Here is a 20,211-nt window from a genome sequence, read left to right as displayed (position 1 = left end):
AAAACTTAAAGCCTGAGCACGCTGAAGATAATAGGTGCTCGTCCGAGCATGCTCGTAAATCTCGAGCAACGAGCATGCTCGATCATCACTAAAAATAATGTAAAGCTTTAGAACCGGAATCTGATACCAGTGTAATTAAAGAGATATATTTGAAGAATCCAGTTGGAACCATTCGATCACCTGGCTCCGTGGAGATGTTCAGAGAAGTTAGGTTGGGACCCTCCGGTCGCCTGGCCACGTTCCTCAATGAACTGTCAGCTTCCTAAGCTTGTCATTACCTCCTCTCTGTGGGTGCCCACCAAAATCGTGGTGCCACTGGTGGGGGTAGTCAGCCTTGGAATCCTCAGAGTCGCAGCTGCTCTAATCCAGGTGAGTCAGCGGAAAGTGAGACTCTGTAATTTTACACCATCTTTGGTATTTTCCAGGGAATGTGCTATATGTTATTGTCTGTTTGGTGGCTCAATAAAGTATTGTCACACTGTTTTACCTTCACCCTCTGTTGTCTGAGTAGTATTATGCCCACGAGAAAAGGAGTCCGCACCAGTGAGATGAGCCCTGGTGCGGACGAAACACCCACTGACCCCCTTGTCTCCACAGACATTATTATAATTATGGCTATAGACACCACCTCGTTTGATGATGGAGTTAAACAAAGAGTTTAAAAGTGTGGAAAGTGAATGATTTATTCAATGTAATAATGACAGATGTTTATCATGTTATAAAGGGAGAAAACAGGAATCATTATCAGCAGTATAAGGAACACACTAAAGATCAATATAAAGTCACATCTCCAAAAAAATCACATTTTTGGTGACTGAAGAGCTGAATAAAATAAATTTGCCCAAAAAGAAATAAAGGATGCCCAAATAAAAAGCATAGAGGTAAATATTGTGGTAAAGCGACTTGCACGGCTCTCCAGAGGCATACACAGGGCACACGGTTCGGGTGATACTTCCTGCTGGTTTATTCTGTTACATAAACTCCAGTAGTGTCCCAAAAAAATAAACAGACCCTCTTGGTGTTAACGGGAAAACAAAAGATAAGGTATAGCAGAGTCCGATATCAAGCAAGGCTCAGCCTGCTTCAGGAATCACGATAAAGTCTCAGCAAACACCAGTCCTTTGGTGTTGCTCTCTGGCTTCACCCAAACACAGCCTGGAAACATGCCACTACTCAGAGAAAAAAATTGTCTGAACATTTAAACCTAGCTCAGCAACACCCCGAGGGGAGGTAGGGGAATGGCCTCCCACCCTTTTTGCCATTCCTATAAAACCACACCCTTTAAGAGAGTTAACCCCAGCACATAACATGCTGGCAGAAATTTATTAGGTTTTAGTCCACACAGGACAGCAACCTGAGTGACACATACCTCCCCTCGCATATCATACCCGTGACTCTATCACAATATAAATCATGCCAATGAATATAAAGCAAAATCCCAACACTCGTTAGAAAAGAAAGTTGGTTAAGGAAAATTGGAAAAGAAAGCAAGACAAAGTCCCAGCCCCAATACATTAAATGGGGGGTAACAGGTATTTTAGCCTGAGTATAACTGTTCTAAATAAGGCATCAGATGCCCGACACCACATGGCATCCAATTTGACCCCCGCTTAAGATTGCCTTGTAGGTGGACTACTGATGGGTGGTTAGGACCACGCACCTCATAAGATGTCAGCTGTACATATCACTTGACAGCAATATTTTACAGGTTAACAGCCGCATCAAGAGCTGAGGTGGGCCTGCATCAAATTCAGGGGGACGACATATCACATACCAGTGTGTCATATGTCACTAAGGATTTCGAAGAATTGATAAACGCTCAAATGAGCAGCCACCTCTTCAATGACAGTAGTCTGGCCATCTTTTCAAGTGGGTCTTATTGGTGGGACCTGATTGTGGCAGAGCATGTTTGTACATGAGATTTACTTGTGATTTAACAAGAATGCAAAAAAAATATTTACAAGAAAGTATAAGAAAAATGTATAGTAGAATTTTAAAAATGAATACAAGAAGCGTTAAAAGGTTAAAATGTGCTTTATAAGGAATCCTCTTCAAATATAAAATTAATAACCATCTAGGGGTTAATGGGGCAGCAATCAAGGTCACTCCAATCCACTAAGATTCTTTTAAAAAGGCAATTTCTTGTTTGCAGCACTCTTAGTGGCAGAAAACATGAAAATATGATCTGTCTGAACATTAATATTATTATTTATTATTATAGCGCCATTAATTCCATGGCGCTTTACATGTTTAAAAGGGGTATACATAGCAAGCAACAAGTACAATAATTTAAACAAAAACGAGTCAGCGACTGGTACAGGAGGAAAGAGGACAATGCTCGCAAGGGCTCACAATCTACAACATCTATGCAAAACACATGATAACAAATGACTGAATAAGATTTCATCCATCCGACTATACCTGAGCAGACGACTCCAGCATCTTCATTGTGTCCACAGTTATGTACTGTAAATGGTTGGTGTGGACAGTCCCATACGTGTTGTTCATTGCCGATACATTGCACATCATCCAATACAATTAATCCTTGTCCTTGGCCAAATGCAGCACTGCCATTAAATGCAAGAGCTTGGCCACAATTTAACTGCCAGCATACAACTTGTGCAGCATTAATATCCCAATAATCATCACACACAGTTCCCCATGCTCCATTATAGAGGATTTCAACACGACCGTTACATTGACCATTGCCATTTACCAGTCTTAAAGACATGTCTAAACCTAAAAAAAAAGAGAATGGTCATTTCCAAAAATCAATTTACTGCGGAAGTTTACAATGTTTAGGCACATCAGGGGCTCTCCAAATGCGACAAGGCATCAACCAACGATTTCAGCCAATTTTGAGTTCCAAACATCAAATAACTCTCCTTCCCTCCTGAGCCCTGGCGTGAGACCAAACAGTATTTTTTTCCACATATGGGGTATCATTGTACTCAGGAGAAATTGCACAACATTTTTTTTGACGTAATTTATCTTGTTTCACTTATAAAATAAAAAATTTGGGTTTACAACCACATTTTTGTCGGAAAAGTTAGATTTTTTTATTGTCATGGCTCAACGCTATAATATTCTGTGAAGCACCTGAGGGGTCAAAGTGTTCACCACACATCTAGATAAATTTCTTCAGGGGTGTAGTTTAGAAAATGGGAGGAACTTCCTCTGTTTAGGCACATCAGGGGCTCTCCAAAAGCGATATTGCATTCGCTAATGTTTCCAGACAATTTTGAGGTCCAAAAGTCAAATGGCGCTCCTTCCCTTTCGAGGTCTTCCGTGAGACCAAACAGTAGCTTTCCATCATATTTGAGGTATTTGCGTACTCAGGAGAAATTGCACAGCATATTTTTTGATGCACATTCTCCAGTTACTCGTGTGAAAATGCAAAATTTGAGGCTAAAACAGAAATTTTGATGTAAAAATATGACTCATTGCTCTTGGCAAAAAGCAGCATTGCCTTGAAACATAAGAACATTGCCAAACTCTAACCACTGGCATACAACTTGTGCATCCCTTGTATGACAATAGTTATCACACCTAATTCCTCATGATTCAGTAAAGAGGATTTCTACAGAACCACTACCATTTACCAGCCTCAAAACCACGTCCAAAGAAAAAGATAATCAGTGAGTTCCAAAAAAAATCTACCATACATTATCTCATGGGTATATTCCCAAATAACACATTTAATTAATTGGATATGCCATTATTATGTCACAGATTCAGGTCCACCCTTGGGACCCTAATCTATCTGGATAATTAATCCTAATCTCTTTTGATAATTAAATTAGAAAAAATAGTAACATTTCTAAAATAAAAATATAATGAGAAGCGTTCAAAGTTTAAAATGTTCTTTGTTAGATCATTGCTACTGTTAAAAAACCACCAGGATTCCTTTATTGGGGTATTAATGACCTCACAAGGGAATTCTACTACCACATAAAACCATTTAGGATTTACTAAGAAAGGAACCAAAGTACCTAAGTCGATTAAAATTTTCTTATGAAAAGCTATTTATTGTTTGAGGCGTCCTTAGTGTTAGAAAGTAAGAAAATATGCTCAACTTGAACATTTATGCAAACAACATGATAGGATAACAGTTGACTACATAGGATTTAATCCATTCAAATATACCTGAGCAGACGATGCCAGCATCTTCATTGTGTCCACAGTTATGTACTGTAAATGGTTGGTGTGGACAGTCCCATACGTGTTGTTCATTGCCGGTACATTGCACATCATCCAATACAATTAATCCTTGTCCTTGGCCAAATGCAGCACTGCCATTAAATGCAAGAGCTTGGCCACAATTTAATTGCCGGCATACAACTTGTGCAGCATTAATATCCCAATAATCATCGCACACAGTTCCCCATGCTCCATTATAGAGGATTTCAACACGGCCATTACATTGACCATTGCCATTTACCAGTCTTAAAGACATGTCTGAACCTAAAAAAAATGATAAGGAAAATGGTAATTTCTAAAAATAATTCACTGAAATATTGTCAAAAAAGTATTCGTATTCTGTACGGGACATTTTATAAATGTGTAATAAACAATGATAAGGCTACACTGATAGCCTGGAGCACCCATTTGGACAGCTGCAGTCTGAATTGACATGCCAGCATTCTGGACCCTGCCATCCTTCCACCATAGATGTATTACAGGAGTGCATTTTCTCATTTTACCTAAAAGAGCATATTAAGAATGAAGCTGAAGATAACACTTGAAGGAGGTTAAGAATTTATTAAATGGAGAAAGTCTATGAGTGGAAACAAAATAATTAGTAATGGTCGAGCATGCTCGTTGGTCGAGATTTACGAGCGTGCTCGGGCGAGCACCTATTATCTTCAGCATTCTCGGGCTTTAAGTTTTCGTCGCTCCGTGAACAAGATTTGTGACTGTTGGACAGCTTTAATACATGTGAGGAATGACTGTTTTTCCAGCATTTCTCACATGTATTGAAGCTGTCAAACAGTCGCAAATCATGTTCACCGACCGACGAAAACTTAAATCCCGAGCACGCTGAAGATAATGGGTGCTCGTCATAGCATGCTCGTAATTTTCGAGCAACGTGCATACTCGATCATCACTAAAAATAATATAAAGCCTTAGAACCAGACTCTAGTACCAGTGTAATTAAAGAGATATGCTTGGAGAATCCAGGTTGGGACCATATGGTCACCTGGCTCCGTGGAGATGTTAAGAGAAGCAAGGTTGGGACCATCCGGTCACCTGGCCACATTCCTCAATGGACTGTCAGCTTACTAAGCTTGTCATTACCTCCTCTCCGTGGGTGCCCGCAAATAGTGGCATGAGCCCTGGTGCGGACGAAAGCACCCACCGACCCCCTTGTCTCCACAGACATTATTATAATTATGGCTATAGACACCCCTTCTTTTGTCGACGGAGTTAAACAAAGAGTTTAAATATGTTGATAGTGGATGATTTATTCAATGTAATAATGACAGATATTTATCATGTTATAAAGGGAGAAAACAGGAATCATTATCAGCAGTAAAGGCTAGGGGGTGCCGAAGCAAGAAATAATGATCATATGGCCCATATGTATAGAAAATGTGAAAAGACTTTATTCAAAATACTATACAGAGCATCTAGAGAGACAGAATACATGCCAAAAATACACACATTGTTTAAAACATACTTAAAAACAAGCAAGTACCCCATAGGGTGCAGGTGCCCCACCTCTCAAATCACCTTATTTACTGGTGTCATGTGATGGAGAAAGTATACTAATATATACGGGAAACATGAACAACCAATATATATAAATAATCATCCCATGCTATTCATGTTCCTACCCTTCATATATCACACATGATCACTTTTCATTATCATTACCTTGATGAGAGAAATAGAGCCTGCACCGAGCGTGATTCCCGGGAATAGGATCTTCTTCCCCATTTATCTCTTGAGAGAGTACGGCTCCTAGACCAACCTCTGAAGCGTCTGTCTGGACCACAAACTCTTTCTTTAAAGTCTGGTGCGACAAGGTCTGGCTTCTTACACAGTGCTAGATTAAACTGTTGGAACGCTGTCTCTGTTTCCTCCGTCCATTTCACCATCGTCGATCTGGTGCTTTTTAGAAGATCCATCAGCGGCGCAGCCATCATGGCAAAATTCAGGATAAACCGCCGGCAATATCCCACCATTCTCAGGGACGCTCTTACTTGCTTCTAGGAGATCGGTTGCGGCCAGGTCTGGATTGCCTCCACTTTATTGACTTGCGGCTTTATTTCGCCTCTCCTGACGACATAGCCCAAGTACTTGGTCTCCTCTTTCACAACAGCACATTTTCTCGGATTTATAGTAAATCCCGCCTTTCTCAGCGTATCCAGAACGGCCTGCAGTTTAGGTAGATGACTAGCTTAGTCTGGGCTAAAGACTACAAGGAGCTAGGATCGAATCCATAGCCCTCTGGAAGGTGGCTGGGGCCCCCTGTAGTACGAACGGCACCCGAGTGTATTAAAAGCACCTATCAAGTGTCAGGAAAGCTATTTTCTCTATCCGTCTGGGACATGGGGATCTGCCAGTAGCCCTTCGTCAGGTCAGAGAGGTGATGTACCTTGCCGATTCTAGCCTCTCAATAAGTTCGTTGACGCGAGGCATCGGGTACGCGTCAAACTTGAACTCCTCATTCAGCCGGCAGTAATCATTACAAAACCTTCACTCTCTGTTGGGTTTTGGCAGGAGGACGATTGGGCTCGACCACCCACTCTTTGACTCAACTATCACCCTGAGTTCTAGCATCCTCTTCACCTCGTTGGAGATCACCTCCCGGCGTGCTTTCAGAATCCGGTATGGCTTCAGTTCACTCTTACATGTGGCTCCATCAGCACGTCATGCTCTACTACCTGAGTATTCCCCAATAACTCTGACAACAACTCCCGATTTTGCTGTAGTAGTTGTTGACACTGTTACTGCCAGCAATGGAGTTTCTGCTATAGAGACTTATTCCACTTTGCCTTCGGGAGCGTCTCTCAGGCAAGGATTTTCCACAGGTTCCTGGTCCCACCTCGGCTTGATCCAGTTCACATGGTATACTTGGTACATTTTTTTTGGGCCAGGCTGGTGTAGTATATAATTAACTTGGCTGACTTTCTCCACCACCTCGTAAGGACCTTGCCATTTGGCCAGGAACTTGCTCTTCACTGTAGGGATTAGCTGCAAAACACGGTCCTCAGGCAGAAACTGCCTCAGCCTCGCCAATCGAGTATAGATCCTTGCCTGAGCTTCCTGTGCCTCGAGGAAACTTCACGATTGGCATCACTTTCGCTATTCTTTCATGCATCTGGGCTACATGTTCAACGATGCTCTGGTGTGCCGTAACCTCAGCTTCCCAGGTTTCCTTAGCGTTATCCAGGAGCCCTCGCGGATGTGGTCCATACAGGAGCTAAAACTAAGAAAAAGCGTTAAAGTTAAAAGCTTGTGGAATCTCCCTTACCGAGAAGAGCAGGAAGGACAATAGGTACTCACAGTCATGTCTATCCTTCTATATGACTTTCTTGAGCATCGCTTTCAGGGTCTTGTTAAAACGCTCTACTAAGCCGTCTGTCTGCAGATGGCAAGCGGAGCTTCACAGTTGGGTAATCTTGAGGACCTTGCAAAGCTCCTTCATTACCTTGCTCATGAATGGGGTCCCTTGGTCCATTAGGATTTCCTTCGGCAGACCGGTCCTGGCAAATATATGGACAAGTTCCCTGGCTATGCATTTATTTGATGAACTTCTTAGTGGAACCGCTTCTGGATACCGGGTCGCAAAGTCCATGATCACCAGAATATATTGGTGGCCTTGTGCTGGCTTGAATAAGGGCCCTACTAGGTCCATAGCAATCCTCTAATGGGTATCTCTATCACTGGCAGTGGAACTAATGGACTATGGAAGTGGGAAGAGGGAGCGGTTATTTAGCAGGTTGGGCAAGACCCACAATAGTTTAGAATTTTTTGGTAACACCCAGGCCAATAAAACCATAAAATCCTCTCCTGAGTTTTCTCGACCCCTAGGAGTCCCCCCAGAACATGTGAATGGGCCATATTCAGTACCCTCTGTTGTATGGCCCCGGCACTAACAGCTGTTCCACTGTCTCACCGTCCCTTAGTTTAGCCACGTGGTGGAACCTGGTATTGGCCCTCGGCTCTTCGGCATCCCTATTACATACAGTAATCTGGTCAAATGCCCCTTTTAAGGTTAGGTGGTCAGGTCCCGAACTTGAGCAGTCCCAAAGTTCTCTCCGGACATATATAACTGAGGGAGGTCGGCCTCCTCAGTCACCGTCTCGCCCTCATCACCAGCAAGGACTCACAATGGGAAATCATCCACTTGATACATCATCGGGGGTTCTTCTCCAGAGACCTGGCAATTGTCCACGCTGCTTAGTCCGGTTCCCTTCCCCAACAAGTCCCAAAATAAAGAAAAATCACGGCCCAGTATGATGGGATGTATAAGGTCCTTAACCACCCTGACCTCGTTTGACTGGACACCAGAGTCTGTTCCCACTGTCACTGTGGCCACGGTCTAGTCCCTAGCATCCTCATGAATGCACCGAATGCCCACAGTTTTGGAAGGGATCAACTGGTGGGGAAGGGTAGCTCCGATTAAGGTTGCCAGACTCCCAGAGTTCAACAGTCCAAGCACCTTTACTCCATAAACGGACACGGATCATGCTTGAGGCCAGTCGCTGGGTTGACAGTCCACACTGCAGGCTGAATAAACATAATAGGAGACCGTTCTGTCTAAGCTGCAGTCCATGGGCTCAGGGGACGTATGACACCTGGCGGATACGTGTCCAGGGTTTTGACACCGCCAACAGACTAAAATGCTTTAACATCATCACCAGGGGTCATCTTTTGCATGGTCCATCTTACCGCCTTCCTGATTTGGGAGTCATCAGTGGGCCCTGGGGGTGGGGAGGATGCCCTGCCCTGGATGGCGTCCACCAGAAGCTATATCTGCTGTTGCTGCTCCTGCTGGTGCTGCAGCTGCACCTTTTGCTGCAACTGGATCTGTTGCAGCAACAGATTGGTCGTCTCCTGGTGCTGCTGCTGCATTACCTGCTGCATGCTCTGCTGGCTATGCAAGTGCTGCTTGTGCATCTGCTGTTGGCTCTGCACCAGGTGCTTTATAAGCTCCTCTATGCTGCCGGACTTCTCTGGCTGGCTGCTGGACTTCTCTATCAGGCTGGCGGCCTTCAACGAGGACATCCACCGGTCTCTGTGGCAAATACACATGTTCCTGGAATCTTGCACGCACTCTCACACCAACTGTGGTAAAGTGAGTTGCAAGGCTCTCCAGAGGCAGACACAGAACACATGGTTCGGGTTAAACTTCCGGCTGGTTTATTCTGTAGTATAAACTCCATTAGTGTCCCATAAAAATAAACAGACCCTCTCGGGGTTAACAGGAAAACAAAAGATAAGGTATAACAGAGTCTGATATCAAGCGAGACTCGGCCAGTTCCGGGTAGCACGTAAAGTCCCAGTAAACACCAGTCCTATGGTGTTGCTCTCTGGCTTCATCCAAACACAGCCTGGAAACTTCACTCTCCATGCCTCTACTCAGAGAAAAAAAAACTGACTGAACATTTAAACCTAGCTCAGCAACACCCTGAGGGGAGGTAGAGGAATGGCCTCCCACCCTTTTTGCCATTCCAATAAAACCACACCCTTTAAGAGAGTTAACTCCCAGCATATAACATGCTGGCAGAAATTTATTAGGTTTTAGTTCACACAGGACAGTAACCTGAGTGACACATACCTCCCCTCGCATATCATACCAGTGACTCAGTCACAATATAAATCATGCCAATGGATATAAAGCAAAATCCCAACACTGGTTAGAAAAGAAAGTTGGTTGAGGAAACTTGGAAAGGAAACCAAGACAAAGTCCTAGCCCCAATACATTAAATGGGAGGTAACAGGTATTTTTAGCCTGAGTATAACTGTTCTAAATAAGGCATCAAATGCCGGACAGCACATGTCATCCAATTTGACCACCACTCAAGATCGCCTTTCCGGTGCACTACTGATGGGTGGTTAGGACAACGCACCTAATAAGATGTCTGCTGTACATACCACTTGACAGCAATATTTTACAGGTTAACAGCCGCATCAAGAGCTGAGGTGGGCCTGCATCAAATTCAGGGGGCTGACATATGACATACCAGTGTGTCATATGTCACTAAGGATTTAGATGAATTGATAAACCCTCACATGAGCAGCCACCTCTTCAATGACAGTAGTCTGGCCATCTTTTCAAGTGGGTCATATTGGTGTTACCTGATTGTGGCAGAGCATGTTTGTACATGAGACTTACTTGTGCTTTAACAAGTATGCAAAAAAAATATTTACAAGAAAGCATAAGAAAAATATATAGTAGAATTTTTTAAATAAATACAAGAAGCATTGAAAAATTAAAATGTGCTTCATAAGGAATCCTCTTAAAATATAAAACTAATTAGCATCTAGGCTTTAATGGGGCAGGAATCACGGTGACTCTAATCCACTAAGATTCTTGTTTGCAGCACCCTTAGTGGCAGAAAACATGAAAATATGATCTGCCTGAACATTAATATTATTATTTATTATTATAGCGCCATTAATTCCATGGCGCTTTACATGTTTAAAAGGGGTATACATAGCAAGCAACAAGTACAATAATTTAAACAAAAACGAGTCGGCGACTGGTACAGGAGGAGAGAGGACAATGTTCGCAAGGGCTCACAATCTACAACATCTATACAAAGCACATTATAACAAATGACTAAATAAGATTTCATCCATCCGACTATACCTGAGCAGACGACTCCAGCATCTTCATTGTGTCCACAGTTATGTACTGTAAATGGTTGGTGTGGACAGTCCCATACGTGTTGTTCATTACCAGTACATTGCACATCATCCAATACAATTAATCCTTGTCCTTGTCCAAATGCAGCACTGCCATTAAATGCAAGCGCTTGGCCACAATTTAACTGTCGGCATACAACTTGTGCAGCATTAATATCCCAATAATCATCGCACACAGTTCCCCATGCTCCATTATAGAGGATTTCAACACGACCGTTACATTGACCATTGCCATTTACCAGTCTTAAAGACATGTCTAAATCTAAAAAAAAAAGAAGAATGGTCATTTCCAAAAATCAATTTACTTTAGAAGTTTTCAATGTTTAGGCACATCAGGGGCTCTCCAAACACGACAAGGCATCAACCAACGATTTCAACCAATTTTGAGTTCCAAATATCAAATAACTCTCCTTCCTTTCCGAGCCCTGGCGTGCGAACAAACAGTGCTTTTTTTCCACGTATGGGGTATCAGTGTACTCAGGAGAAATTGTACAAGAATTTTTATGATGTCATTTATCTTGTTTCACTTATAAAATAAAAAAAATTGGAGCTAAAACCACATTTTTGTAGGAAAGGTTAGATTTTTTTATTGTCACGGCTCAACGTTATAAAATTATGTGAATCACCTGGGGATGATACGTGTTCACCATACATCTAGATAAATTCCTTGAGGGGTGTCATTTCCAAAATGGGAGGAAATTCCTCTGTCTACCTTCCCTCCTTCCCTTTCAAGGTCTTCCGTGAGACCAAATAGTACCTTTCCATCATATTCCATCATATACAGGGTGGGCCATTTATATGGATACACCTAAATTAAATGGGAATGGTTGGTGATATCAAGTTCTTGTTTGTTGCACATTAGTATATGCGAGGGGCAAAACTTTTCCAGATGGGTGGTGACCATGGTGGCCATTGTGAAGTTGGCCACTTTGGATCCAACTTTATTTTTTTTAATGGGAAGAGGGTCATGTGACACATAAGTTGATAATTTCATAAGAAAAACAATGGTGTGCTTGGTTTTAACGTAACTTCATTCTTTCATGAGCTTTTTACAAGTTTATGACCACTTATGAAATGTGTTCAAAGTGCCGCCCATTGTGTGGATTGTCAATGCAACCCTCTTCTCCTACTCTTGACACACTGATAGCAACACCGCAGAATAAATGCTAGCACAGGCTTCCAGCATCCGTTGTTTCAGATGCTGCACATCTTGTATCTTGATGGTATGGTGTGGTATATGGGGTACAAAGATAGTGGGACCATTCTTCACTAATGGAAACCTCAATGCCACTGGATATCTGAAATTGCGAAATGATGATGTGTTGCCCTCTTTATGCACTGAAGGTAGCACGTTCCCCAAGTTTTGCCAACAATATGGTGCACCATCACATTATGGGTGTGATGTCCGAGCATTCCTACATGAACAGTTTCCTGGAAAGTGGATTGGTCGTCATAGGCCAGTTGAATGGCCACCAAGGTCTCCTGATCTGACCCCCTTAGACTTTTATCTTTGGGGTCATCTGAAGGCAAATGTCTATGCTGTGAAGATACGAGATGTGCAGCATCTGAAACAACGGATACTGGAAGCCTGTGCTAGCAATTCTTCTGCAGTGTTGCTATCAGTGTGTCAAGAGTTGGAGAAGAGGGATGCATTCACAATCCAACACAATGGGCAGCACTTTGAACAAATTTTATAAGTGGTCATAAACTTGTAAAAAACTCATGAAAGAATGAAGTTACATTAAAACCAAGCACACCATTGTTTTTGTTATGAAATTCTCAATAAGTATGATGTGTCACATGACCCTCTTCCCATTGAAAAAAATAAAGTTGGGTTCAAAATAGCTGACTTCAAAATGGCCACCATGGTCACCACCCATTTGGAAAAGTTTTCCCCCTCCATATACTAATGTGCCACGAACAGGAAGTTGATATCACCAACCATTCCCATTTAATTTAGGCGTATCCATATAAATGGCCCACCATGTATGAGGTATCGGGGTACTCAGGAGAAATTGCACAACATATTTTTTTATGCATATTCTCCTGTTACCAACATGAAAATGCAAAATTTGAGGCTAAAACAGAAATTTTGTTGTAAAAATAAGACTCCTTGCTCTTGGCAAAAAGCAGCATTGCCTTGAAACATAAGAGCTTTGCCAAACTCTAACCACTGGCATACAACTTGTGCATCCCTTGTATGACAGTAATTATCACACCTACTTTCTCATGATTCATTAAAGAGGATTTCTACAGAAACACTACTATCTTTTATCTGCCTCAATAAAAGTCCAAAGAAAAAGATAATCAGTGACTTCCAAAAACTATTTACCATACATTATCTCGAGGGTATTTTCTCAACTAACACATTTATTAATTGGATATGCCATTATTATGTCACAGATTCAGGTCCACCCCTGGGACCCTAATCTATCTGGATAATTAATCCTAATCTCTTTTGATAATTAAATTAGAAAAAATAGTAACATTTCTAAAATAAAAATATAATGAGAAGCGTTGATAGTTTAAAATATTCTTTGTTAGATCATTGCTGCTGTTGAAAAACAATTAGGATTCCATTATTGGGGTGTTGATGACTAGTGTTGAGCCACCCCCGTAGTGTTCGAGTTCGGTTCGGTTCATTGAACACCCGTGTGTTCGCCGAACTGTTCGTCGAACTGTTCGTCGAACACCTTCGAACACCGTTAAAACCAATGGCAGGCAAACAAAAACACATAGAAACACATAGAAAACACCTTCAAAGGTGTCCAAAAGCTGACAAACTGCTCAGAAGACACAACTAACACATGGAAAAGTGACAAGTACATATAGTCATGCGAAAATAAAAGAGGTGGAGGAGTAAAAGGAGGGGGAGACACAGATATAGGCATGTCATGCCCTTCTAAAATCCAAAAAGTGAGAAGCCGACACGGCCAGTCCGCTCCTGCCCGTGCCACCTCCGTGTCGCCGGGTTTGTGCCAGAGCCGCGGTGAACCCTGATGGCCAGCCCCCCTCTCCCAATACTGGTGCCTGTCCGCTGGTGGGTCGAGCGAGCCCCCCTGTGGTGGAGGCAGCTCTAAGCTTTTTAATTTAAATTGTCTCTCTAATTTGAATGAATACACTTTAAATCCATTTACAAGGATCTATTGGAGGGCAAGTCTCATGCCAGCAGCCGCGTAATTCCAGCTCCAGTAGCGTCCACTAAAGCTGCTGCAGTTAAAAAGCTTTTATAAGGATCGAGCTCGGCTGTCCACCGCAAGGCATCCTACTGCCAGTCCCAGCCCCTATGCCTTGGGGTGCCTCCTGATGCTCTTCACTGAGTATCCCATGGTCCCGAAGCATTTCCTTTGAAAAAATTAAGTGTCTAAACTACAGGTGGTGTAGCTTGCTTAACAGCCGGGATAATCCGCTGACTAGCAGACACTGCTACTAGGCACAAAGTATTTCCTGGGCTAGATGCAGTTAAAAATTTGTAATTAGATACTCTCGTTGGATGCTGAGAAAGCATTCCATAGAGTCTCCTGGCACGCCATATATGATTCTCTTAAAAAGCTTGGGGTAGGGGTCTAGGGGACCCTTTTATAGCCAAAATCACGGCCCTGTATCGCAATACGTCACCTAGGCTGAAGATAAATGGAACTGTAGCACCCTGAGGGCTCGGTTGCTACAGACGTATTGCACCTCACCCAGAGGTGTGATATCTCACTCTCAGGTAAGGATGGAGTGTGGATCAGGACCCGACACCTGCATGCATTACACCACATTGCCGTGGGGCAGGGCGACCAATATGCCCCTGAGATGGGCACGACAGTCCCTGTCCCTGGCTGGAGTGGGGGGAGGGAACACTGAGGAAGGGGAACCCTGTAGTGCAGGAGCAGGGAGGAAGCAGTTCCTGGGTGCATTGAGAAGGGAGTATAAAAGGTGGGCACCATCTTAGTTCAGTGCAGAGAAGTCTGAGCAGAAGTGGCAGGGAGCAGGGGCTCTGCATGAGCTCTGCTCCGGAGGCGGGCCTAGTAACAGAGGCCCAGGCCTGGAAGAGGGAGAAGGAAGGAAGAGGAGCGGAGAAGGCTCCAGGAATGAGGAATGAAGGGATCCCAGGGGTGCGGACGGGTGAGTCGCCACCGCACGCCCGAATCCACCTGCGTGGAGGGGTCAGGCCAAAGGGGGATCCCCGAACTAGTGGAGGCAGGAAACGACCCTCAGCTAGAAACCGGAGGCTCTGACATTTTATGTGGCGCAGCCCCTCGCTACACCCGCTAGGAAGGCACCACATAGGGTCAGGGAAACTGTCGCCAAGTTTACCAAGAGGAGGCCCGAGGCAGCCGGACAGAAGTGTTGGTAAGAAAGGCCAGACAAAGGACACAGAAAGGGGGTCCTGTGAAGTGCTCCAAAGTTATCTGGGAGTTGTCTGAGCCCCTCACCTGGTGAGCACCGTACGACGTGGGCAGCCGATACCTGCAGACGTGGTCTGGATAATAAGAACTGTGAGTAAAGGCCCTGGACTGCATCACTGACTCCGTGTCGTTACTGCTGCTGCCCTGCACCATCACCCCCATCCTCCGCATACACTGCCCTGAGGCTATACTCCTCCCGTGGGGAGTTATGCTACGCTCTGCTGCACCCACAACACCAGCCTCAGCGGTCAGCCCTGTAGCGGCGGTTCACTCTGACCGCAATCCACGGGTGGCGTAGTCGGACATTTAAACATCAAAACCACATAAATAGTTCCGCCACTGGTTTGACCGCCCTGAGCCACGGAACCGGGTCGCCGCCACGAAGACTACAACCACCAGCATCCACCAAAAAGGGTCCGGCTCCGGGTGTCCCAAGGCCCAGGGGGTGCGTTAGAACATTTTCATCACCTTTCACAATCACCAATGGGACAAGGCAGGGATGTCCTCTGTCCCCTCTCTTATACATCCTAGTGACGGAGCACCTGCTCTCATCAATTCGCCATAACCCCAATATTAGGTGGATTGAGGTGGGAGGCACCGAGTACAAGTGCTCTCTATTTGCTGATGATGTCCTAGTATATATCACTCAATCACATATATCCATCCATGCTGTTATGGCTGAAATAGATCACTTTGTTACATGGTAAAATTTTAAAATCAATGCAGCGAAGTCTGAGGCCCTCGATATCTCCCTCCCCAAATCCATATAGGATTCCATCCAGTCCAACTTTCCCTTTGCCTGGCCCTCACAGGGTATCAAATACTTAGGAATTCCTATTCATAGAGACCTCTCCCATCTATGTTATCTTAATTTTGGGCCCTTTATTGAACAATTCCATACAGACCACGGTTGGCAAGTTAGAACTGTAAGATTCACTTCGTGAACCGCTGGTGTTTTGTGGAAAAGCACATGTACACCGCGTTCCAAATTATTATGCAAAAAGTGTTTAGGAGTGATAAGAGAAGAATTTGTTTGTTTGTCAGTTAAACTCATTGATGGTGATGTGTGTCAGGGCTCTTTATATCACTGTAAGCAATTGCAGACACCTGTGCTAATTAGTTTGGCAGGTGTGTCCAATGAAAGGCAAGACTACTTAAGAAGGCTCTCTCACATTATTAAGCAGCCTACATTTTCTGCCAAAATGGGAAAGAAAAAGGATGTGTCGGCTGCTGAGAAGCAACAAATTGTGGAGTGTTTAGGTCAAGGCATGACTACAATCAACATTGTGCGATGATCAGGATGAAGTGTCTTGGCAATCAAGAAGTATGTAGCTGATTCACAGTACACACGTGTGCGTGCTGATTAGGGCAAATTGAGGACTCTTTCCTACAGGCAATTACGTCAGGTTGAAAGAGCAGCGGCAAAAAAGCCTTGTCATAGCAGCAGACAAGTTTTTGAAGCTGCTTGTGCCTCCAACGTCCCCCGAACAACAAGATGCAGGGTCCTTCAGAGGTTTGCAGCTGTGCATACGCCATCCTGTCGACCTCCTCTATCCACTTCACACAAGCAGAAACGGCTCCAGTGGGCCAAACATTACATGAAGACTGATTTCAAAACTGTTTTGTTCACGGATGAGTGCCGTGCAGCGCTCGATGGTCCAGATGGATGGAGTGGAGGATGGCTGGTTGATGGACACCCCACGCAAACACGGCTACAGCGCCAACAAGGAGGAGGTGGAGTAATGTTTTGGGCTGGAATCATGGGGAGAGAGATTGTCGGCCCCTTTAGGATCCCTGAAGGCGCTAAAGATGAACTCCATAATGTATGTGGATTTTCTCAAACAGCACTTCCTGCCATGGTTCAAGAAGAAGAACCGTGTATTTCACAGCAAGATCATTTTTCTGCATGATAATGCACCATCTCATGCTGCACATAAAACATCTGCATCTCTGGCTGATATGGGCATAAAAGGGGACAAACTTATGGTGTGACCCCCATGCTCCCCTGACCTCTACCCCATTCAGAACCTTTGGAGCATCATTAAAAGGAGTGTCTATGATGGCGGGAGGCAGTTCACATCTAAGCAACAGCTCTGGGAGGGTATTCTGTCCTCATGCAAAACAATTGAAGCAGAAACCATCCGAAACCTGACAAATTCAATGGACGAGAGAGTTCAGAAGCTCCTTTCGAACAAGGGGTCCTATGTGAAAATGTAACATCACCTAGAATAAAGTTTTGAGTTGAAAACTGTTTGATTTCAGTTTCTAACAACCTGCTAATGCTTATAATTTCAAAAATGACCATTTTTTTGGTCTTTATTAAAATGAAAAGGTTGATCGAAAAGTTTGGGGGATCTAAGAGTGTGGCAACCCAGTAGTCATGATTACTTCGAATTCTGACAATATGAGGGTCATGCTGCAGGTAGTGCAGCAAGAAGGCACTTATGTGTCTTGCGCATCTCGGAGCCCCAAAAGTATTTTCCGGGCTAGATGCAGCTAAAAATTATTTTTAATTTTAAATCTGGTGGAGCTTATTATAGATGGCCTAATAGGATCAGTGCTGCACACTGCTACAAAGCCCAAATTATTTTCCAGTCAAGATACAGATAAACATGATTAGTAATTTGAAAGCTTAAAACGTTTGGTAGGGTGATTTTAACCAATCATCAAGCTTTTACTCTCCCCAGGATGACACAGGGGTAGAAAAGTCGTTTCGGATCCATGATTTGTTCATCTTTATGAACGTGAGTCTGTCTACATTATCAGTGGAGAGCCGCGTGCGCTTATCTGTCAGCACACCACCAGCAGCGCTGAACACACGTTCAGACAGAACGCTGGCTGCGGGGCATGACAAGATCTCCAAGGCGTAAGTGGCTAGCTCCGGCCATTTATCCAGATTGGAAGCCCAAAAAGAGCAAGGGTCCAGTGACACAGTCGTGTCTTCAATGTTTACTTGGAGATACTCCTGTACCATCGTCTCTAGGCGTTGACTATGTGTCAGACTTCTTGTCTCCTGTGGCCTTGCAAAGGATGGGCTAAAAAAGTGGTGAAATGATTCCGCAAAATTGATGTTACCAGCAGATACTGTGGTTCTGTTACGGTTTGAGTGCTGAACACTTGACGGTCCCACGGTTGGCAAGTTGGAACTGTGAGATTCACTACGTGCACCACTGGTATTTTGTGGAAAAGCACATGTAAGATTCTGCAACAGTCTCTGCTGATACTCCTGCATGCGTGCATCCCTTTCTATGGCAGGAATAATTTCTGCAAATTTACTTTTGTACCGGGGATCTAACAGTGTGGCAACCCAGTAGTCAGGATTATTTCTAATTCTCACAATTCAAGGGTCATGTTGCAGGTAGTGCAGCAAGAAGGCACTCATGTGTGTTGCGCATCCAGGAGCACCAAGTCCCTGTTGTGTTGGTGGCGAGGTAACAATCATGCTTCCTTCCTCTGTCCTCTCCCCCCAACCTCGCACAACAGAAATGTGATCAAGGTCTCCCTCATCTGATGAGTCTTCCATCAGTTCGTCCTCCACTTCTTCCTGGGCTCCTGCACCTTCCTCACTAGTTTGGCTGCTACAATGCGCCCTGGTAAAACCATCTCCCCCACCCTCACATGCCTGCCGCCTTGGTGCTGCCGACCGTCTGGACCTTGCAGATGTTAGCCCTTCCGCATACAACTCCTCCTCCTCTACTTCCTCCACCTCCTCTTGCGCCACCACCTGACTCCGAATTCTGTTTAACATGTGCTCCAGCATGTAAATCACCGGAATAGTCATGCTGATAAATGGCATCGTCAGCACTAAACATCTTCGTCGCCATTTCAAAACTGTGCAGAAGGGTGCATAGGTCCCTGATCTGAGACCACTCCTCCAGCGTGATTTGTCCCACCTCTGAATCTCGTTGGCCCAGGCTATACGTCAGAACGTATTGCACCAGGGCTTGTCGGTGCTGCCACAGTCGCTGCAACATGTGCAGAGTTGAATTCCACCGGGTAGGCACATCGCATTTTAGCCGGTGAAGTGGCAGGCCCAACGACTTCTGTAGAGATGTAAGTCGCTGAGCTGCGGGATGCGAACGGCGGAAGTGAGCACACAGCGATCGTGCCCTCTGCAGAAGGCCATCTAGTCTGGGATAGTGGGCTAAAAATTGCTGGACAACCAGGTACAACACGTGAGCCATACAAGGCACGTGTGTGACATTGCCCCGGCGAAGGGCCGCACCCAGGTTTGCAGCATTGTCGCACACGGCCTTCCCTGGTTTCAGGTCCAGTGGAGACAACCATTCATGAAATTGGTTCTCCAGAGCTGACCACAGCTCCTCAGCTGTGTGACTCACATTTCCCAGACATTTCAATGTAAAAACCGCCTGATGACGTTGAGCCCTACTGCCAGCATAGTAAGGAGGTGTGCAGGATCCCTTCTGCGCAGTTAGAAAGCTTGTGGCATGACCAGACAGGCTTTAGGTGCAGGTGGAAGACCGGGAGGAGGTTGAGGAGGCAGAAGCAGTGGAGGAACTTTGACATAAAGAGGATTGACGCACAACTCGTGGGGACGGCAAGACTTGGACAGCAGCCCCTTGTCCTGCTGTCACCATAGTTACCCAGTGCCCAGTCAGCGACATGTAACGCCCCTGTCCATGCCTACTCGTCCAAGTGTCTGTGGTGAAATGCACCCTGTCACACACAGAGTTTCTCAAAGAAGCGGTGATGTTGTGTGCGACATGCTGGTGGAGCGCAGGCACACCTTTCTTTGAGAAGTAGTGCCGACTGGGCATCTGGTACTGGGGCACTGCGACGGACATAAGGTCTCGAAACTCCTCTGTGTCCACCAGGCGGAAAGGCAGCATTTCTGTAGCCAAGAGCTTGCAGAGGTGAAATTCAACCTCTTAGCTTTCTCATGGCTAGGAGGAAATGGTCTTTTACTTGTCCACAT

At 44.6% G+C, this 20,211-nt stretch overlaps 1 protein-coding gene across 1 annotated transcript in view; it reads right to left on the bottom strand.

Annotated features, from left to right (window-relative positions):
* LOC141271605 (scavenger receptor cysteine-rich domain-containing protein DMBT1-like) overlaps positions 1-13,220 on the bottom strand; it is a 44,106-nt gene extending 30,886 nt beyond the window's left edge. Inside the window, exons 1-4 of the mRNA XM_073681648.1 lie at positions 13,214-13,220; positions 10,826-11,143; positions 4,147-4,458; positions 2,422-2,739 (exon numbers count right to left, since the gene is read on the bottom strand). Coding sequence (XP_073537749.1) covers positions 2,422-2,739; positions 4,147-4,458; positions 10,826-11,143; positions 13,214-13,220 — 955 coding nt within the window. The remainder of the gene's footprint in view (positions 1-2,421; positions 2,740-4,146; positions 4,459-10,825; positions 11,144-13,213) is intronic.
* Between the last annotated feature and the right edge of the window lie 6,991 nt (positions 13,221-20,211).

The sequence above is a fragment of the Phyllobates terribilis genome, unplaced genomic scaffold, assembly GCF_046119375.1.
Source record: "Phyllobates terribilis strain yellow unplaced genomic scaffold, ASM4611937v1 Scaffold_5__5_contigs__length_657084704, whole genome shotgun sequence".
Lineage (NCBI taxonomy): Eukaryota > Metazoa > Chordata > Amphibia > Anura > Dendrobatidae > Phyllobates > Phyllobates terribilis.
This window is presented reverse-complemented; position numbering and strand designations above follow the sequence as displayed.